Source organism: Hippocampus guttulatus, chromosome 15 (assembly GCF_054856545.1).
Source record: "Hippocampus guttulatus isolate MCC_2025c chromosome 15, RoL_Hgut_1.0, whole genome shotgun sequence".
Classification (NCBI taxonomy): Eukaryota; Metazoa; Chordata; class Actinopteri; order Syngnathiformes; family Syngnathidae; genus Hippocampus; species Hippocampus guttulatus.
Genome location: NC_141275.1, coordinates 6919607 through 6941832, shown reverse-complemented (window position 1 = coordinate 6941832; position 22226 = coordinate 6919607). Strand labels below are relative to the sequence as shown.

At 43.4% G+C, this 22226-nt stretch overlaps 2 protein-coding genes and 1 long non-coding RNA gene across 3 annotated transcripts in view; 2 read left to right on the top strand and 1 right to left on the bottom strand.

Moving 5' to 3' along the window:
• Positions 1–391: 391 nt before the first annotated feature.
• eral1 (Era-like 12S mitochondrial rRNA chaperone 1) lies at positions 392–4376 on the bottom strand. Its single transcript, XM_086131858.1, has 11 exons — positions 4142–4376; positions 3577–3735; positions 3346–3473; positions 3111–3188; positions 2990–3036; positions 2872–2933; positions 2664–2776; positions 2029–2334; positions 1718–1867; positions 1503–1583; positions 392–981 (listed from the first exon to the last, which is right to left on the bottom strand). Exons 1-11 carry the CDS (start codon positions 4245–4247, stop codon positions 859–861), a joined length of 1353 nt encoding a protein of 450 aa, XP_085987984.1. The 5' UTR covers positions 4248–4376; the 3' UTR covers positions 392–858.
• Positions 2652–7758, top strand: LOC147193603 (uncharacterized). The gene is made up of 3 exons (XR_015103124.1): positions 2652–2790; positions 5458–5576; positions 7434–7758. It is a non-coding gene; the product is annotated as an uncharacterized LOC147193603 (long non-coding RNA).
• A 1174-nt stretch (positions 7759–8932) lies between these two features.
• fam222ba (family with sequence similarity 222 member Ba) overlaps positions 8933–22226 on the top strand; it is a 30336-nt gene continuing 17042 nt past the window's right edge. The window contains exon 1 of the mRNA XM_086131673.1: positions 8933–9062. The gene's annotated coding sequence lies outside the window, so the exon portion shown is untranslated. The remainder of the gene's footprint in view (positions 9063–22226) is intronic.

Below are 22226 nucleotides of genomic sequence, written 5' to 3'. Positions count from 1 at the left end.
ATAGCCTGACTGCTGTAAAAACTAAAAACATAGAAGGAATGAGAGCTACTTCTGTGTCTTTCATCGATTGCTGCCAGGATATCATATCTGTGTTCATCCAAATCATTTATCACACTGAGTGAGAATAAATATAACCAGGCAGAATAGGAAGGATGATGCATATCTGACATATTGCACACAAAACATCGAAAATTACGACCTCTGTGACTGGCATGTAGTTGGTTCTAGGGCTGAGCAATTAAACTCAAATCAACGTTGCAGCGTATTAGAATGCAATTTTCAAATCGCAAAGGCTGCGAAAATGCTTAATTTGAGTCAGTCTGGAGTTCAGCCACAAACTTCTTTGCATCATTGTTGTCACTTGACCGAACAGAAAAAGAACAAATCACACTTTTTTTACCTGGGGAATGTAAGTAATTTATTCTTTATTTTGGGGAGATTTGGTGTTTGCATATAATCATGGAGGATAATATTCTATTGGTTTTGCAAAAGCAGTCAATATACTCGATAACATTGGGTGGCTGTCTTAAAAACAGATGGCAATGAATGAGTTAAGAAGGGCCAGATGATGCCCTGCCTCTCGCCCATAATTGGCTGACAGAGGCTCCAGTGAGCCTAATGAGGACAAGTGATGTGAAACATAATTGGTGATTCACTGACATAATCAGAAGCAGATTCACGAAGAGCAAAAAAATGTTGAGGCACACAAACATCCTTCAACGGTTCTGAAATGGCATCTCTCTCATCTATCCACCTGTTTGTGTCACTCTGTGTGTGTGTGTGGGGGGGGGGGCATTCAGTCCATCAGAGAGCTCGTCTGCATATTTAAAAGTCGGCTCCTTCTCTTCATCTTCATCATCACTTTTGCATCTTGACCGACAGCCTCAGCTTGACCTGTCTCAGAAAGATGGACGTCAGCTGTTCGCTCGTCTCTTGGGCGATACGTGCTATCATCTGGCCTGATGTGCCGATCACCATTCTCTGCGCATGAAAAAAAGAAAAAAAAAGTGGGCAAATATCTGATGCGCAGTGGATATATGCCGATGCGAGTGCAGACTTAAACACACCAGCGTCTGCTTTTAATACAAAATCCTTTTTTTCCTAGATGACAAAAAAGCAGAAAACATTGCATCCGATGTAAAAATGGCAGATGAAGCGTGGCCACAGCCAAAATCACCAAGTCATTCTCTAAAGACAGTTTATGATTTTCTGTCACCACAAGATGGCGGCGGCGCATTATTTTCATCACAATGAAGGTCCATCTCCTGTCAATATTAGTTCTTTGGCACCAAGACTCCACAAGATGGTGGCAAAGCACAACTAGGTGAAGCGACTCAACTCACGTCCACATAGTTGGCACAAAGATCCCAGGATTAGCAAATGTTATTGCATGTCAAAACCTTTCAGCTCTCTACTGTACACCCTGGGGTTGGCGCTCCAAATATGACCATCAATTTGACGTGGTTGAGAATGTCGGCCTTCTTCCAAGAATATGAACCTACCATGTGAGTTTCTTTCCTGGTGTGGATCTTCACCAAGATGTTGAGCTGTCCTTTCCCATCCGTGTCCCAAAACTCAATTGACTGAAAGCAGAAAGAGATTCAGGTCCAAATGATCGACATGATATCGGCCAAAAGTGGAGTCGGTGCACCAAGGCGAAGCGTAGGCGACCGGGGCCACCACCAGTGTGAGTGACGAAGTGTCATTTGTTACTCACCTGTGTCAATGAATAGGGCACCTCCTGGGGGAGGTTCTCCAAAAGCTTCTCTCTGATTATGTTGATGCACATTTCTTCTGGACTTTGGTCTGTCAAGACCTCACTGTGGTATTGCCAGGTTCCAGACTTGGCTGCGCTCATGAGGTAGTGCTGTGATAGTCATGTAACGGTACCGTCAGTGCTCGGTAGAAGGTTGATGGCACATTTATTATTATTATTATTTTTTGCACAACAGCAATGCAATGATAAGATGACGCTTTTGGAATTGAAAGCTACATAATATTTTATACCATGTCTACGTTTTTCCAAACCTTGAGTGTCCCCACATCCTCTTTATCCAGGGAAGAGAGCATGAAGACATCCTTGAAGTGTGGCCAGCCCTTCTGGCTCATGAGTGTCTTCAGCTGCTCTTTGGACAGCGCATATTCGTCTCCATCGGCAGCATCCTGCTCAGCGGCGTCCTGGTCCTGCGGCTCTTCCCGATCCCTCCCTGGCCTCCTTCCTGCTAAAGAGGGCTTGATCACTGGTCGGATGCGCAATTTTTGGCCATTCACGACCCCGCATGTCAGCTCGGCTGTGACGTCCAGCAGCTTGTCCTTGATCTTCACCTCGTCCACCTTCAAGACAAAAGATAATAAGGGATGAGGTGGGAAAAAAATCTGTGTGTCCTTTACTTTTTCAGTACTTCGTTTAAATGTGTGGCAGTGAGACCATGTGGAAATCTATTTTGGAATATTGTTACCTTGCCTTCCTTTTTAAAACATTTGTGTTTCTCGATTACAGCACATGTCCATACAAAGCACTGTGTGGATGCACGCAGGAATTAAATGTGCTGCAGCATCCATTAGATTAGTGACCACTTTTTAAACAAACGGGTATAAAGCCTGTTTATTTTTTTTCCTGAAGGAGCCCTGACCATTTTTTGGGTGATCTTAGGAGGGAATACCTTGTTGAGGACAAGTACCGCTGGGATGGACGGATGGCGTGCCAGACATTTGAGCACTTCAAAGTCAAGCCTTCTGCACATCCATCTGTCCGACACATCAACCATGACCACAACTGTGAACAGACAGGTACTTTTGTTAAACCTTGATATCTAGCCATTATATTTAACAAAGAAATGCCAATTACAAAAAAAAAAAATGCTGCCCTACTGAGGTCGGCCTCTGTCACCGTCCTCCAGGGATCCAAAAGCAAAGACTTCTCAAGCTGATGTCTGTCAATGTGCACGTTAGTAAGATTTCACACACAGTGAGAAATATACAGAGGTACCTTTTGACTTTCGATGGTGTGGTGAGGCCTGGTGTGTCCAATAAAATCTAAAATAAAACCGTCGGGTTCAGCAGTGAGCTTCAATTAAATGTAATGTATAGGGAGAGATGCAAAGTCTTACAATCTGTGTATCATCCTCTGTTAGGACTCCCAAGGCTCGTTTCCGGGTCGTGTGTACTTTCGTGGAGACAGCAAACACCTTCAATGTAACAAGATATTTATAGATAAAAAAGTACAGTTGCCATTTTGTCTCTCTCATGTCGGTCTTGGTACGACAACAGAAAATTTGGAACCTTTTGGGGACGTGCGTATGCCAATTTAGGCCTAAAAGACAGAATTATAAGTTTAAAAGTGACCTTTCTGCCAAGAAGCTGGTTGGACAAAGTGGACTTCCCGGCATTCGGAGAACCAATTATTGCCACTTTCAAAACTTTTGAATGTTCAGGTTGATCAGGATGTTTCAGCAGTAATGCCATTTGTTCACCTATCATGAAAACACAAAGACATGTATAATTAAATACATTTGATGACAGCCACACTAGCCCTGAAGGATAGCATGTTCATCTTGGACACATTTATCAAATTACCGGTGCCTGGAGGAACAGAGTTGGGAAGGCGATAATGCCTGTTTTCTTCCTCCGCAATGCTGCCTTTCAGCAGACTGCTCACAAATGCATCCGATGTAAAAGAACAGGCTGGATTGAAGGTAAACCAGTTGATCTTTCTGCAGCAGCATGAAGCGTTTCCTGCAAAGACACCAGCAGTTTCTTTTCTGCACTGGCAAGTAGTGGACATGCGTATCTCCTGAGACAACTCTTTACTTTGCTTTCTCAAGTCCACGTTTAGTGTGGAACACACAATCCCAACAAACAGTACAGTGACTATTTATCACCCCTCAAATAGAAATACAAGTTTGTAGACACCTGTGAAGCTGATTAGGGGATACACCATCGCTGAACTCTGCTCAAATTATGTTTCACGAGTTACTGGTACTTTTATTTTCGGTGTGTGTGTGTGTGTGTGTATACATTGTATTTGGGTTAGGCCAAGGGGCAGTTTGGAAGTCTAGATTAAGTTTGAGTTCAACTTTAAAGTAAACGCTGACTCGCGTTGAAAATCTTACGAATGACAATCAAACCTTTGAGAGCTAACCTGTGTTGAGGAGCCATTGCGCAGGTTCCTTTTGATCAGATACGACGAGTCCTCTGGAAAGGACAGCCCAGTCCCTGAAAAAACGCCTGCACACTCTGAGAGCCATTATACGTTAAGACGAATAATTTTTCGACGCAGCTAGATATGATTAAACGTACGATTAAAATCTGCGTGGTTGTATCTCTGTCACACCAACACTGTCAACAGGGCGCCGCCATGTTTGTTTGACCAACGAGGCAAGACTTCCGGTGTCAAGATAGTCTTTTCATGAACGACACTGCTCTCTAGCGGCATTAATTAAAACCAGCCAAAACTCTCATGACGGCCAATAAAAGCATAATTTTACGAAATTGAGCTCCATGTATTGACTATCTATGAGCAACATATTTATCAATGACAATGTCCAACTGAGCAACACTTTTTTAATCGAATATTTTTTAGAATGGCTACTACAGAAAAGATACAGACCTATAATTTGTGAAAAATGTATTGATTTTATTTGTACAAGCGGATCACTTTGGCCACTTTCATTTTGGTGGGAAAGCAGCGTGATTTGAGAGAAATGTTACATATGAGTTAAAGGGTGCGCACTTATATCAATTATTTATTTTCCTATGGTCATGTCATTGACATTCCACTCTCGCTGTTTTGTTCTTGAAACTACTAATAAGGTCTATCATTTAATAAATATCCGCGCCTTTTAGAAAAATGGTGCATGAGTTCCTTTCAGTGAAAAACAATACCGTGCTAATACCAATTCATCATGATTGTTAGTGTTATTATCATCATTGATAAAACAGTTCGGGAAATTTATTCAGTTTTGTTTCTTTTTAACAAATGGCTAAGTATTTTCCACGTGCCTAGGATTTATTTTATTATTCAACAGAGTAAATATTTTTATATTTCAAAATTAAATCAATAAATATATTCTGAATAATTAATTTTGTTTCCCTTGGTCCTGTTCGATACAAAAAGCTTACAGTGTTCTCTTTTTTTGGCAGGAGAAAAAAATTGTCACAAGCACCTTTCCAGCTTGATACACCCCTCTCCAATCTTGACTAGAGAATGCACTTTTCAATTAAGACTTGACTTGTATCCATCCTTATTCTCCTCTACCATGTTCCTTGCTCATCCTTCATTAATTCAAGTACACATTCATTTTTACACACTGGCTGATGATCACCGATTTCATTTAATAGCATCCCACTGAGGCCTCCTTCATATGTATATGTGAGGTTAATCGTCTGACTCAAACAGATACTTTTTGCGGGTTGAAAGATGAAAATAACATGTTGTTTTCATTTGCTGTGCTAAAGGCAGGCCGAGCAGATGTCTCCGCAAACGTCCAAACACGCCGGCTGTTTGTTAGTCCTGGAGGACTTCGCTCAGGGTGCAGCACACACCTCCGGTGGGGAAGGATGATGAAGGATATCAGGTAGCTCACAATCTGTCATCATCAAACACGAAAAGCTCTTCAACCACGACCGTGCTAGACAAAAATGGAGCTTTTACCTGACACTTTACTGCGGAATTCAAAGTGAGGCGAAGACCAAAAGGATATTTGAGGATCAGGAAATTTTCGCCCCTATGCCTTTCTCCCACTCACTCACTCACTCACTCACTCACTCACTCACTCACTCACTCACTCACTCACTCACTCACATTCATTCAAGGCCTGCACCCCCTCAGGGGTTTCCTCCCATGACCGTTTCACGTGGGCGTGTATAGGACTGCTCTCTATGACTGCATTAACTTTGGCCTTCAGGAAGAGCACTCTGGCTAAAAAAGGATTTGCCCACAGACCATTAATCATAAGCTGTAGCCCACATTGCCATTTGAAGAGCACTTGCCAATAAGACTTCACGTGCTTCGATGAAAACCTCGCCGCGCTTCTACATTTCAGTCAATCAATTTGATGTAATTAACGTGCGGCGTGTGACATATATGACAGAACAAGGTGACATCAGGCATCGCATTTTATGCTCCAGTGCTAACACTAGCTGGGATCAGGCACGCACTAACTGGCAGTGCCTCCTCGAATAAGACCTGGCTGCTCATGAGGAATAACAAAGTTCACGGAATAATAAGCACATGAGCCATGGAGGCATGTCATTGAGGAGTAGAAGTGTGGGGGGGGGGGGGGGGAGGACAATGTGTCAGTGCATCACAGCATCCATCACACCCTGATTGCATTGAGAGGTGTGATGCCTCACAGCTGGCTGGCTGCAGAGGCCCCACCATCCTTACACATTAATTATTATTTTTTTTTTTACCAATATGCAACTTTTGACTGCTTATCAATCAGACTCCACATCATGTGACAGACCCTTGAGGTCCCTTCACCCAGCAATCACTGTTCTGTCCTTGCACCGGCTACCTTTTTTCTTAAAGCGGCAATTTAACCCCCAAACTAACCGTACAGGTCACACTCACGCTCTGATTGTACAATCTCTTTCACAGCGGGGGAGATCAAGTAAAGACTTCCAATCGATGCAACTTGCCTGCCGAGGGAATCAATAATGACTCCCTTTGAAATCATCAGTCATGTCATCGGTGAATATAAAGAGCATAATTGGGAACGACGTTCTTTTAACATCGCGTATTGATGTCGTCTTTGCTACGGAGTGAGAGAGCAGCATTCTGCATCATTAACTTTGTATTATTTCCTACTGGAGCCTGCTGCTACTGCTGCTTCCCCACCTGCTGAACTTTAAGCGCTGCATGTGATTGGGCTTTCACGCCACATTTATCCTTCTTTCACTCACTGATGTGGAGAGTGAGGCTTGCCGGCAGAATTTAGCAGCAGCATTATCATACATGTAATGCAGCCCGGGTGTTGGAAAGTGAGTATTTGGAATAGTTTATTCCAGGAATGTCGGAGAAGTCGACTACAGGTCTCTCCATCCATCCATCGCCTTGAGGCAAACAAACATTTACTGTCTTTGGACAATTCACTGACAAGGATACAAAAAGGATGATTCACGGGTATCAAAAATAACACGAGACTTTTTCAAAAACGCAAAACTAGAAAAGCACCGTTAAAAACTAGGAACAAAAGCAGTGACAAATGTTCTTAGCAAAGCTGGACACACATATAAACTCACAAAGCACAAGAAACAAAAGCATTGACTCTTCGTAACACATTGAATTGTTCCTAAAATGATCAATCAGCGGCATGGCTTGACTGGCCATCGAGCATAGCAGGCTAGCGTCATCAGGAGCCGATGTGATGTAATAAATATTTTTGCATTTGATTGTTTTTAAATTAAAATTTTACCTCCTTTTTTTCCAGGCCCACAAATCAGAGGGAACGGCCCAACTTGCCATTTACGAAATAGACATTAAAGTGAACCAATTAACATCCTTGACAGAGTAAATCAGTAGTTGGGATTCATATTCTAGAATATTTAAACATAAAATAATTTCATCCAAATTCTGTGAATAAATGGCAAAAATAAAACAGGTTTTGTGAGGAGGAAGAAGAAGACCTGTTGCATTTGTTTTATTCCTGTCCAAATGTTGGCATGTTGTGGAGGACTATTCAACTTTTGTGAAAGTAATTTGGGGTTATTTTTGTGTCGCTGTGATGCCCTAAGTATGTTGTTTCTCCTTTTAACGTCACTTTGTGGCAGGAGTTCAAACTGCTTTCTCTCTTTCTGATAATAAACTGACATCGATACGAAGGAGGGGAGTCAATTATTGCAGTAGTCACACAAATATATCTCTTTGATTAAAAGGATTTGTACACATGGGCTTACACAAACACAGCCTTTAATCAAATCGCAGAGCGCGTGACACAATTGATTCCTTAAACACATAGTCAAACATGCATGTTTTTCATGTTCTGGATGAGTGCAGCAAGACCGAGAAAATGCAGCGAAGCAAGATTATGTTGCTTGGTGGCTCCCAATCATGCATAGACAGTTCATTTACTTCCAAACAGAACAAACACCACCAGCCATAAGTGGGTACCAGGGTGAGAAATTTCACGAGCAAGGTTATTTGAATAGCAGCATGGCTGGCAAAGTGGCTAGCACATCTGCCTCACAGCTCTGAAGCTCGGGTTTGAATCTACAGGTATGTTCTGCCCTTTTAAAAACAATCACATAACTTTTAAGTCCCCTAGCCCAATGCTAACAATAACATACATGGGGTAATGATTACCCTATGCAATGATATTGTCACTGTTTAGGCAAAGCACATATATTAATACAAATGGTGAAGCAGCACATGTAGACAGATAATTGAAAACAGTCACAGGCATATATTCCTCATCCTCTGCAAAAGAACGCCTAATATTGCTGTTGAGGAGTTGTGACGTCTTCTCTGTCTCCATGGACTGTATATCTGTCCCCTTGGTGGCCAAGCGCCAGAAGGAACAATGAAGGATCATTGAATTGAAGCAAAAAGTGTCACAAAGACCGTTTAATTCTTGACATTCTATTGAATTATGTCATTCCAAGTATGTTTTTATAACATTTAATCTTATAGAGTGCTATTTTCCTCATTACTTTAAAAACCCACGAGTAATTTCAATGAAAAATAATGTGTGATAACAAACTTGAGGGGTCCCATTGTCTCCACTATAAATTCCAGAGAAGGATTGTCTTACTCTCACCCGAATACTACTGTACTCCGCCGCTTTTTATTACTTAACCCCGAACGTATGTCGGGACCTTCGTAGGACCCTCTTTATGCACTTGTAAATACGGTCACAACCCGCCTGTACCTTTAACGACTGGGTAGACGTATGCGTGCAGCGCGCATGCGCCAGAAGTTGCCTGCCGCAGACAGCAGCAGCAGCAGCAGCAGCAGCACAGGAGCAGCAGTGATTCGGGAGCGCAGAGCGTCGGGAGTAATTCTGTCCGTTTTGAGCCATGGCGACCAACTAAACGATGCCTTTTGCAGAGATGGACGGAGAGTAAGTAGTCGTGTGTTAGCCACGCGCTATTCGTGCTCGCTACTCGGTGACACCTGCGCCACATTTGGTCGCACGTTATTTGGGAAAAGGCGAGGAGGAGAGGGCAACAATGGGACTGTGTGTACGTTTGAGGCGTGCTACGAGGTTAGCTAGCCTGGAGGTGGCCACTCAGCTGGCACTCTTACCACTAGCAACCTGCGGTTTTGTAGCTCCTCTACGGTCTCTACGTCTAAGGACCAAGCCGACTGTTTCACGGTGTATTGTGAGTCTAATTTCAACTCGCAATACATTCATGCTCGAAGCAAAGGAGTATTGAATGAAACCGGTTCTTGATTAGTACTATGATGATGCCTAGCTAGTACTTGTGACAACAGTTGTGGATTTACGACCATTTCCGTGCCAAATCACCTTTATCGTATTTATTCAGTTGTGCCTCACAGGGTCTTATGTGGGTAAAGTTGCTTGTGTTATTTATGTCGAGGCTTTATGGGTAAAGTTGCTTGTGTTATTTATGTCGAGGCTTTATTGAGTTATCTCCTCGTATCGGTGCTCATGATGAGTGAGAAGGTTTTTTATGCACCTGCAAAGGGAAGTGTTAAAGGTGATAACAAAAGGTTGACGTCACCGTGCCGTACATCCACCTCGGAGGAAGAGGAATGACGAAGAAGGGGTAGTTTGTGGGGAGCAGCCTTTTTTCCACCACGGCCTTCTAATGGTTTGTGTCTGGACAGAAGAGGTCTGCCTCTGATCAAATTTCGGCTATCCTAAGGGCGCACTTAACTAATGGGATCCTATCGATGTTTTTGCCCCCTCTGAGTCAGATCTTTGCACGGCGGAATGTTAATGCCGCTGCTGTTGTTTTTCGGGCAGCTCTGAGTCACGTTTTATTGTAATGTCATGGGGTCTGCATTATTCCCAAGACTGGACTAAGGCTGGGTAATGCAGAAGAACACTTTTCATATTGTGAGATGCTCGAATTGTGTATTTTGAGCTCAATGTGCATTTTGTGACTTAAGTTTATAAAACAAAAAAGCCTTCATATAGAATGACAGAGCTTAGTTGTTTGACTTTATGACAAGCTGAGATGTGGCCAGAGATGGACCTTGACCTTGCTAGTCCAAAAGTGCACTTTTGCAACGTAGCTTTCTTCACTTACATTTTCCAAAGAGCAGATAATTAAATTTCAGAGTGTGTCGTCGGGGAAACTCAGGCCCCCAGACTCTGTGCAATTATCGAGTAGAAGGAAGCCTTTTTGCAAGGAGGTGCTATGTTTCCCAGCGCAATGAAGATTAATTAGGTCTTAGAAACAAATGACTCTAAGGCCTCTCCCATCTGCAAAGTGCTGTAATGCCACCTCTACCAGAATAAAGCCTTTATAGTCGATGCTAACATCCTTGTATTGTGAAGCCTGTGTATTTGCAGCTCGGCATTCGCAAATGTATATATTCCCTGATTTTTTTGGGAACCTATCCTGTTATTTGCTGGAAAACTCACCTAATCGCTGTTTTGTCTCAGGTCAAAGCAACTACAGTATAATTTTAACGCCATTTGTGGGCATCTTGGTTCTGAAGTAATGTGAGGAGTTTAATTACCTGGAGATATTCACTATTTGCGGCACACGGTTCACTGCACACTCCGGTGAAACTTCAAAGGTCGAACATTTCAGGAACCTCCAATTCATCTTCAAAGCTATATTTGTGGTTAATAGAATGAATCTGCTGCAAAGTCAGCCCGTCGCCGCCATAATATCGGGCGATAACCCGAATTTACACGTCCAAAAAAATGCACCACAGGCGATGGCTAATGTTAAGTTATAATTATTGTCCTGTAAATACGTGTATGGACAAAAATTCTAGGTCCCAAACATGAAACGATCAAATGCAAAACAGAAAGTATGGCAATAAGTGCAGTTCTTCTCATGCTTCAGGACCACCTATTCTTGCAAAGGAAGCAAGCCAGTCATTTGTGCTACATTGCTAGCAGCAAGATCTAGCACTTGGTGTTAGCAGTCAGGTCCACTGTTTGGACTTCACTGTCACTTCACAAGGAATGTGTCTGCGGACTTAACCCAACTCCTGGTGAATAGTCTTCACAGAACATCCATCGAAAATTCTCCCAAACGCCAGACTTAATGCTTTGACACTGTGTACTCTTGCGTGATAAGCAGTTTGGTCATGAATGACGATGTTTGGCCAGCAACGTTTATATGGGTTCACTCCCAAGTTTTGGTCAGTTTCTGCATGCAGCAATGAATGTTTTTCAACTTTGGTTCAAGCCTGAAAATATGTGCGTTTTGCTTATCGACAAGCCTCAATGTCAGGAGCACCTGGTTCATTTGTTCATGTCACGCCGGTCAGCGCGGTCGAAAATGAGTGCTTTCCACCAAAGGGAAATGTCAACCGTTGATGAGTCATGTGCTGACTCTTTGACCTGTCACCACAAACCGAGAGTCTTTGCTTGAGGGCAGAAAAGTAGTTTGCCTTTAGGCTTTTCTGCTAACTACTGACAAATGTGTCGGAATGTATTGATTTACGGTGGAGGCAGAAGAGGCCTCTTTGCTTTTTAAAGTGCAGCATTGTGGCTTTTTTTTTTTTTTTTTTGGCCTCGGATGTGTGTATGCATACAGCAAGGCTTCGTAGTAATAAAAATAAATATGAACAGCATGCCAAGGTTTAAAACGTCTGTCATGCAAATCTTATCAGCACCTGAAATTTTTGTTACCTTGGATCCAAACAAAATTATCTCTGATGAACCTTTACCCCCTTGTCGTTATCAAGATAAGCATAGCAGCCTGGACTTAGGAATTTTTGCATATCTTGAATACGATTTGAAATGTTTCATTAAAATGTGTCATTTTGAACAAATAAATAGCCTATACAGTAAAAAAAATGTATGTGTGTATATATATATATATATATATATATATATACACACAGTGATCCCCCACTACTTCGCGATTCGTTTATCGCGGGTTCAGTGCATCACGGATTTTTTCAAACATATTTAAAAAAAATATTTATTATTATTTTTTTACATATACATGGAGTACAGTACCGTATATGTTGCTCTATGTGACACGCTGTTGTTTTGCAGCTTCTCGCGGACCGTTTAAAAAAATGGACTTTAAAAAAAAAAATTTTTTTTAACCTGTTTATGTTAATTGGACGCTACTTCGCAGATTTTCATTTATCGCGGGTGGTTTTGGTCCCCATTAACCGCGATAAATGAGGGATTACTGTATATACTGTATATAAAATATATTTGGGAAAAAAATTGAATGCTTTGGAGACTTCTGTCGGAAGTCATCGAAAGTGAAATAATCAGTTCGAGAGTCAACTGTCACCATCATAAAATAAGTTTGTATAAATGTAAGTCACGTTCTTAAAGGGGAAGTCAAGTCAAATATTTTCTTTGCAATTTTATCTTCAATGCGCCCCCGCTACTCTAAATACGGTTTTCTGATTGATATTTCATTTGTGAAAACATGAATTGGCAGCAAAATCCAGCCATTTTTATCCATCACAGGTGGCGGACATTTTGCAATTTAAAATAAGAACACTGGGCTTACATGTGTACGAACAAGTTAACAAATACTCTAATATCAAAATGCTATTTTGTGACATTCTCTTCGACGTGTGAAGCATGCCAGCAGGGAGGATCTAGTTTTTATCACATCATCAGTCAGTAGATTTTCACCAAGTTGAATGGGAATAATACACTTTGACAAAAATAATAAAACAACTCATTACAAATCAAACTAAGTTGCCATATAAAAAACAGGAAGAGAGTAATGAACTTTCAAAGATTTTGCTCATAAACCTTGCGTATGGGCGAGCGACTTAGCAGTGAGGAGAGGACCATGTGAACCCACACATAGCTCTCCAAATGCTAAATTGACCTGGATTCAACGAAGACCCGACCTATGATTGGTCTTGCAAAGTTAAAAGCAATTGTTCTTGAGTGGCTCCCATTGAGACCCACAGGCTTTATGTCGCAGAAGGCCCCGCACTTGTCAGCAGAACAATCTGCTGCGCAACATAAAGGCCGCGGCAATAAGAGGATCATATCAAAGCCCTACTTTACGTCTTAGGCATCACTGTCTGGCCGTGAGTAACGAATCACTACAAGCGGTTCTTGAAACGAATGGGTGGAAGGTACTAAGCGTGTTGAGAACTTGCATTCACGGTGCTCTCATGAAAAATCAATGATTAAACATTTGTCATATGTATTTTCTCCTCCTTTTATTGTTGACTGAAACAGCCTTGCCAACTAAGCACGTTTTGTCGAACGAAAGTGGCATTTTAATTGGATATGTGCAACCAGGCTCTCTCCCTAAAAAAACTCATTTCCGACGACAGTGTGAGGGGTCAAAAACAGGTCAGAGAGTTAAAAAAGTGGGAGTGCATGATCCTTGCAAATGGGGTGTTGTGGCCCAGTCGCGCCTGAGCCTCAGACTAAGGAAGTGACCTGCAGGACTGCAGGTCACATGGCATTTGCTTTGTATTTAGTCAAATGACTTCAGGCACTCGGCCTGCTTTGACACTCCGTGACTTCCTTTGCGATGCATGTTTATTTTGTTTTGAGAGGATTTGCATGTTAGCAAGCCGACTCCAATTAGGGGCAGGAAAAAAAAAAACAAGAAGCAGCAGCTTTTGCTTTGCTCGGCATATTGTATGATCAACAAACCTGAAGCCCAAAGCCAGGCAGGGCTTCAACCAAACACCCGAGGGGGCTTTTAGTAATTGTTGTGTCTTCATCTCGAGGGTAATCGTGGAAGAATGCATGCCTCACTGTGACATTCATGGCAGAAACAACAGCCATAGCAGCGGGAGGCACGAGGGCATCTCGGTGTGATCAGCCTCGACAGAGTCACTGGAGACAACGGGGCTGTTTATCCGCCTCCCATCAGCAGCAGAGGAGCAGGCCAGATGCGGCGTTCTGTTTATGGCACAAGATAAGGCCGTCTCAATCAGATCACTGAGCCTCTCCACCCCCCGAAAATACGCTCTCGCTTTAATAAGAGAGGGCAAGGCGAGCCCCGTATTACATCCCAGGCAATGCTAATAAATATCATTATCATGTCTGGTGCTACGGTTTTCCAATGTTCTTGCCAAGTGTACATATCTGGGCATCATTAGCTGGAGCTACAGAGGCTCTGAGGGTGACCCGGTCTGCGAGGTCACCAACAATGCTGGAACGGAGCGCCAGTAAAGCCGCTGCCGGTGGAGTCATACATGCACACTCCACAATGAGTTCAATGTGTCACATTTGGCACAAACGTTTGATAAATCTTCCAGGGGATTAGAAGGGGGTTGGGGGTGAAATGCTGTTGGCTAATTGGGCTTTATTTTTAAGATTTCGAGCGCTTCATTAGAGTCTGAATTTCCCCTCTGGTTGGAATCTTTTTTTGGGGGGTGGGGGGGGGGCTCACAAGCTCAATACGAAAGATCTCAGGATGCGTCACAAGCTTGAAGTTGATTTTTATAATGTAAAGACTTTTGATGAATGGTTTATTTGTTTTTCACGATCTCAAATTTACTTGTGGTAACAATAAGCCTGAAGTATTGACTGGAATTATATTTTTAGCTAAAATTATGACACTGCTAATAAACAATCACTGGCAAAATCCAAAGGGATTTATGGTCACAGGCACTGCCTATTAGCATAACACCTAGCTTCATTTCACAAGCGATTATTTTGAAGAATTGTAATGAGGCAAACGCGCAGCAAAAAAAAAAAGAAAAAAGAAAAAAAAGATGCACGCAAACTCTTTCATGGTGCCCCAAGTGTTCAGGCTAAGACACCACAATCGGATCAAGATTTCTTTTTTTAATTTACAAGAAATCCTTTTCATATTTCAAAAAATGTGTTTTAATAGTACAGGTCCGCGGTTGTATTCTGAGAACTGTTTGTCATGATGGTTGGGGTTCCTGTTAAGATTGCTGGCCTGAATCCTGAACAAACTTCAAATATGAGGATCATCTCATAGGACAACCTTAAAAGGTTGTTGGGAGTTTGACGTCTTTGGTCAGGAAGGCGGTAAAATCGGAAGAAAAACAGCCGATTGTATACCCAGCTTTACTTGATGCCCTTTCTTGTTTATATTTTTATAATTATTTGTACTCTATTGCATTCATTAAAAATGATATATTACCAAAAATATTTTGAATGGTATTTCATTGGCCCGGATGTTGGTGTGTTATTTAGTTTTTATTGTTATTTTTTTTAAATTAATGTATTTAATTCTGTGTTTTCTACAGTAAATATTGTAAGAAATGCTCTGTAAATGTGGGGAAAGATACGAGATTTGCTATTTATTACATTAGACTTTTATACCCCCCCCCCCCCCCAAAAAACAACATTGGGATATAAATTGTTGTTCTCAAAGTATCAGGACATAAAATGTTGTCGCATAGGGCCACAGCCAAGTTTGCTGTATTTCGCCTTGATGCTTTCGGTATGTAATCATGGGCCGTCTTAAAAGGTCTGACTGGTGGAGGAGGCTGTACTGTAGCTGTGTCAGGGAGCCGCGGAGGCTCCTTTGACAGAGCCGCAGAGGTGAGGAGTCAGTTGGCCCTCTGCCGTGACCCTTCCTCGGGCCCGAGTGTGTGGGTGTGTTTTATTTTTCTGTGTGCGTGCGGTGCGCCGGAGAGCCGGCGGCAGTTAGAATGGGGCTCTTTATAACCTCCTCACCCTCCGGTCCTGTTTGCAGCCATTGTTGGCCACAGTGAATGGTATCTCCGTGCCTTGAAAAGTAACCAGATGACATTCTTCCTGTTGTTGGAAAGGGCCCGGGGTTGTGTTGTGAAAAGCAGCTGAAAGGATAGGCTAAGATTGTGACCTTCACAGGCTAATCTCTGGCACGTCATTCACGGAGCTGTTTCAAGCAAATGCAGACAATCTCGAGACTCGTGGCATCAGCAGCCGGCCTTCTCGATGCCATTGTGAAATTCTACCACTGCCGTGAATTGAAAGGCACTTAGCGGGGCTGTAAGCGTCAGTGCGAGCGCTTCAACTAGCTGATGTTGTTGATGTCTTCAGCAAGTGGCGTTCCCTGGAATGTGCAGTGGCGCAGTTGTCACTCTGCGGGGGGTCGGAGGGAGAGACGCCGCCTCCAATCATGGTTCATAGTTCAACTCGAGTTATTGTCTTAAAAGAGCACACTTGAAAGCGCCATTAACAGGATGCTCTCTTGCAGGATAAAAGATGAGCTTTTTGTTTCATGCATCTTTGAGATGGTTTTAAGATGTGAACCTGAGTGATATTGAGTCGTAGCTTATGTCAAGCTTTCAATCTAAAATTGAATATGCCCCAACAGTCTTGACTAAATGCGCGATTGCTTTCCGTGGCATTGAGTGTATTTTATTGTGTTCACTTGGTTGACTTTTTGCGCTAGATAAAAGTTACTTTGACATTTTTTATATGGATATATGCACTCTTCGAACTGATCTAAGAGCTTTTGTCACCCTGTGAAAGACACGCACAGGATGTGCCCCCTGTTTAGGGTTAAGATTTGGGTCAGATCTCTCAGAGGAGTCTCCTTTTTTTTTTTTTTTTTTTCATGGCAGTCGGGACTGAAGTGGAATATGCCACAGAAAGAAAAGCCGTCAAGTTCTTCTGCCGTCTTTTGTCTGACATCTTTCAGCGATGAATGATTGGCATATCTCCTGCCATTTCCCCCCTTTTGTTTGCACCCTTTCAATTTCGGAGCAGATAATAAAATTGGCCATTACGCGTAATGTGTTCACAGCCTGCGAAAGCACAAAACCACAAGGTGGTTTACAAAGGAAGCATCCAGTTAGAAAAGGAAAATGTCAACTTTTATCACGCCGCTGCACAACCATTTTGCATTTGTCCCAAAATATCCCCTGAAGTCGCGCTTCATCCGCAGAATGAGATGGCGATGGAAGTGGAGTTGGGGGGCCCAATTTGAAAGACATTCTTGTAAGTATTCATGTGTTAGGAGTCCCGAGGCAGGTCATGTTGCCGTGTGACAGGCAAGCATTCGTCTTGCCGAGTAGCTCACTTCCCAGGTCTCATTGCGGGGATTTGAGTGTCGGCTTTCTGTAATTAATAGCCGCTAGCCTCCGCACCCCATCACAAGACCAGGCGCTGGTCTGGTCCGATGGGTGCGACCCATCGGCGTCTTTTCTCCCTGTATACATATCGGCCGACTGTGTACATAGAAACACGTCGGCCGGAGCCAAAACAAAGAGCGCCTTAATCATGACTGTGAGTTTCAATGCCGCGGCGCTGATGGAAAGCTTACCGGTGAAGGGTGCGGTTCGTTTTCGTCGACTTTGTGTCGAGCACCATTCCACTCGTGTCCTGCGCTGGTTAGCGGAAGCTGGCGGCTCTGACAGATTGCCGTCCCGATGGGAAGATTTATCCAGCCAGTACTGCCAAAGGCACTGACACCATCATTAGGCTTTGATCAGCTGCAAGTCTGCCAGAGGAAGAGGAGAGAGTAATATTCTTGATCTAATTACTCTGAGACATTTCAGGCAATGTAATATGTGATTTAACCTCTTCTCAGAGGCTATAAAAGGAAGCTGGGTTAATCTTCCTGGCAACCTCGTTTCCACGCAGGGGAGAGTGCCTTAAATTTCCCTTTCCCAGGAAGCTGGTAAAAGCCACCGTGACGGTACAGTTTGTGCTCGGAGTGCTTCAACATTGCTCTGACCTTTCTTTTAACGTGAGCAGCGGCGCGCCGTGCGCATTTCGATGCTAAAAAAGCATTTGCGCATCCTCCGGAAAAAATAGATTGTGTTGCGGGCCCTTTTGTTTGCCCCGCTCCGCTCTTTTCACGCCGCGAAATGATGAGTTGCGCAGATTTGATTTGAACAAATAGATTGCAACTGGAATGGGGGGGGGGGGGGGTTGTTTTAATCAGTCAAACATGGTTAAACAATTCTTCGGACATGAAGCGATTAGTCTTGCTTGCCCTGAGCTCGTCAGAGGCCTTTCTCTCAAGCGCTCGGCTAGGCTTTTAGGGCCAAGGGCCACGGGCTGTGGCCTGCCCTGCTCCACGGAGAACCACACACTCAGCCCTCAGCATGCTCCATTGCTTCTAAATGCCCCCGCGACTCTCCTCCCTGCCTTTGTGAGCCGGCACGGTTGCAGTGATGGATTAGCAAATGTAATGCAGACTTTTCTATTCATGGCCACCCTCTTTGCAAAGTCTTCTCGAGATCCGTCCCACTCCTTTTTTTTATTTTCCGCTCATTAACGGTGTGAATTTGAACTGTACATTTTCATTGTTGGAAGGATTCCGCTGAGCCGCGGCCATCATGAAGCCTCTGGGCATCTTGTGCACTCTGGCTCAGATCTCGGACTTGGTCTTCCATTTTTATGGCTGAGCTTCGATCACACTGATGGATAGTGACCGTGACATGATGATATGTGACATGTGTCAATTTTCTTTTCCGTGTCGGCAAGGATAATATGTACCTGCCTTACTCGGTGCCCCCGTTGAACAACCCACACTCGCCGTCGCAGTTACATTTTCTTGCCAACCAATCTTGCGAAGCTTCAAACTGATAACGTCGGTCGCCACTGAGCCGACAGACCGTTGACCACCGTGGCAACATTTGTATTAAAACTGTTTTGTCAAACAGCAGCGAGCGCAGAACACACAACGTGACGGCCAGAGGGCTAAAAAAATAATTGAATTCATCGGTCCAAACGGCCAGCCGTTCTAGACTGGAGCCTTGCTGCGTTCTTACCTCGTTGCAAATATTTGACGGAATATTCTCTGACTTTTGCAGTCCTCTATGAAAGCAATTTGACATAATGTCCTGGTTTTTGAATATATGGAAAATAGTATTTTTTTTAAAATTCTCATTGTCATTTAATATAAAAAAAATGGACAGATGAAGAGATTATAAAAATAAATCTCATTGCTGAATCCTTTTCCTTTGTACAAATTCCAGAAAAGTTCTCCCATCCTACTTCACATTTTCCCCGCGCTTCACTTTGTGGCATCTTGCACCTGCCTTTCAGACGCATTATTCAACGACACAAAATCAGCCATCACAGTTCTTCCCAAGTATGATCAATCAAATTACAAGTGCGAAGGGAATATGTATTCTCCTCGCAGGACCTGCAAAATGAAGGGCGCGGCAATTTTGCCTATTTTTTTTTATTTTATTTTTTTGCTGACACGATTCTGCGTCTTGCTCAGTTAGTACTTCAGCTTCCGCACGTTTTGGTGAGCAATCAACTTTGGGCCTGTTGTAAATCCCGAAATATTTTGACAACAAACAAAAAATAACTCTGGTGAGATGACCTGCTTCGAGGGGTGTTTGTGATGCGCCAGCGCATTTCACCGAATTAGACACAGCCCTAACCGCCGATGTGTTTATGCACATTGTAGTACAAAGTCAGGCAATCATCCTCCATCATCTTAAAAAAAAGTAAACATCCACATTATACATCGCTAGATAAGAAGAATAAGTGACTTTCAGCTTTTTCTTGGCAGGGCTCGCCACTGCGAGTCACTCGCTCGATTTATTTGACACACTTTTTACGCCGGGTGATGTTTGATTATTCACTGTGTCGTGATTTTCCCCAAACACGCTACTTCTGCATTTAGGAAAATCTTCATTACCATTTTTTCCCATCAGTTTAATGCCAGGGAGTTTTGAAGCTGCTTCTTGTCTAATTCCTGCTCGCAGTTAGCACAGGCCAATCCTGTCTCACCCTCTCTTATCCCCTTGGTCCCTCCTCCACTCTTGTTTGGAGGGTACACCGCTGTGCTCTGAAGAGACCCCAATTAGCAAGACGAGCGGGTCTCCTGAAGGTCACTCCCAAGGCATTGGTGTGAGAACGGAAGACTTCTGGGTGGGTCAGGAGTTATGTCCGTGAGAGTCTCAGCTGGATTTAAAACACAATAAGCACTCTTTCTTGACGTAGCAAATGCTGTTTTTTTGTTGTTGTTGTTGTTTTTCCCCATGTTAAGAAAGTACACGCACGTGACCGTATCTCAAAGATCCGTTTGTCATGAGCTCTTTATCAAAACATGTCTTGGCGTCCGGGCTATCTGGGCCTGATTGATGTCGCCGTCCTTATTGCAGGGAACGGGGGTCGATGGCTGAAATTTGCTGTCGGGTGCATTAATGCTCTGTTCAACGGCGGAGACCTTTGAGCATGCCTCATCAGTCTTGAGTCACTGGATGGCCGCTGGAGATCTGTCTCTGATGCAAGAAAGTCGGAGGGCGGGATATGTAAAGGAGTTTTATCAGCTGAGCTAACTCTATTACTCATATGACTGTAGCCCTCTCACTGGGGAGAAGGCTTTGATTATCGTTTGGCTTCCTCTGTTCAACCCCCAACATGCACCGTTCCTGTGCTAGTGTGGCGATCGGTTGAAGCATTGTGGACTTGACCTATTGCGTGTGTTCCAAAAATAAAATAAGGTTCGATTCACTGTCAAACTCTGATTTTAAAAAGCAAAAATAAGTACCGTATTTTCCAGACTATTAAGTCGCAGTTTTTTTTTCATAGTTTGGCCGGGGCTGCGACTTATACTCTGGAGCGACTTATTAACACATTCTATCATTTGACATGTTATTTTCACATTAAACCGCAAGAGGGGGCTCTAGGCCTGTGTTGATGCTTTCCACATTGACAAAAAAAAACCAACCTACGATGACTCTGACGTCAGTGAAGTAGAAGAGGAAGCACTGTCGCTTCTACCTCCGAAGTTGGCAGAGTTGCTTAAAAGTGACACAGAGGATGAAGATTTCATTGGATTTAGTGATTTGGAGTGACACTGATGGTTTGGTAAACTTGTTAGCATGATCATTATGCTACAGTTATCTGAATAACTCTTAATATGTTACGTGAACATACCGAGCACATTCTCAGTTCATTGTCTATGCGTCATGTAACGTTAGCATATCGTACTCTTATTCTGCCTGTTGTTTTATTTTTATTTGCCTTCAAAGATGACATGTCTGTTGTTGGTGTTGGATTTTATCACATAAATTTCCCCCCAAAATGCGACTTATACTCCAGTGCGACTTATGTATGTTTTTTTTGTTCTTTATTATGCATTTTATGGTTGGTGCGACTTATACTCAGGAGCGATTTATAGTCCAGAAAATACGGTAAGTAAATAAAACCGGTTGCGGATTCGACCAGTTTGACATATCGGAGGCCATTCCCAAAAATTGTGCTGCGATTCTCACATTAGGTCATTTTTGTCCTACCACAACACCGGTGCTTGTGCAGAAGTCGTAATTCTGGTGCCATGACAACGCCAGTACACAAATGAGCACTTGAGTCGGCCCATAGTACAACAAACTGAGAGGGCCCTTAGAGGATCAGATGCTCCCATGCAGACACGCAGGTGAGATGTTTGCCGTGCCGGGGCCTGTGTTTGCCTGCCTTTCCACCGAGTCATTGGCTGGCTGACCATTGCCCGATGCCCACGACCCGCCGGGTCTGTTGGCGGGTGAGCCACGTGGCTGACAGGCACCCACAAACTGGAAAGAACCACAAATGTACTGTGATTTGCCAGAGGCAGATGGAACACTTCTTGCTTCCAGGCACATGGAAAAGATCACTTTTAAGCCATGCGCGGAGAAACTGGTTTGGTCTGGCTGCAGGCGAGACTGAATGTCAGAGCTGCCACAGAGGCGGCTGACCTTACCAACCTTAACGTAGTCCCGGGAAAGAGGCGGATCAGCATGTATTGAACACACGCAGAGCAGGATTTGGAATCGGCACGGACGGATTTGCGCTTTTATAGCCTTGCTATTGCTACTGTAGTAAAACATTTTGCCAAGTTCTCAATGAAAAGTCAGGTCAGTTGGCTGTTGGAGGACAACTAAACTTTGTAGAAAGCCTGTTCTTCATGGGAGGCCTAATAAATGTCCCTCTGCCGACCTATGTAACACTGGAAGTTTTTGTTTTTGACACTAAGCCCCTTTTAGGGGAATTTGTTGATACTCAGCGCTTGTCCATTTGCAGAGTTCCTTGGAATGCCCGACCTACGATCAGCCCAGCTGTGTTCCCAACCAGATCTGCGTTGAACTTCAGAATGCTTCGGACATTTTTCCCTTTTAAATAAGTGCGTGCGTCAGTCGGAAAGAACTGGAAATAGAGGTGGTCTGTGGGGCATTTGTCTCCGCGTCTGTGTGGGAGAGAGATTTGTGGGAA

Bases quoted from the DNA above. Each gene is read 5' to 3' on its own strand.
- eral1 (XM_086131858.1), bottom strand. From the start codon at position 4,247: ATGGCTCTCAGAGTGTGCAGGCGTTTTTTCAGGGACTGGGCTGTCCTT. The intron at 3,474-3,576 runs GTAATTTGATAA...TTTTCATGATAG, and splicing joins CTCTGTTCCTCCAGGCACCG to GTGAACAAATGGCATTACTG. The intron at 3,037-3,110 runs GTAAGACTTTGC...GTTTTATTTTAG, and splicing joins CAGAGGATGATACACAGATT to ATTTTATTGGACACACCAGG.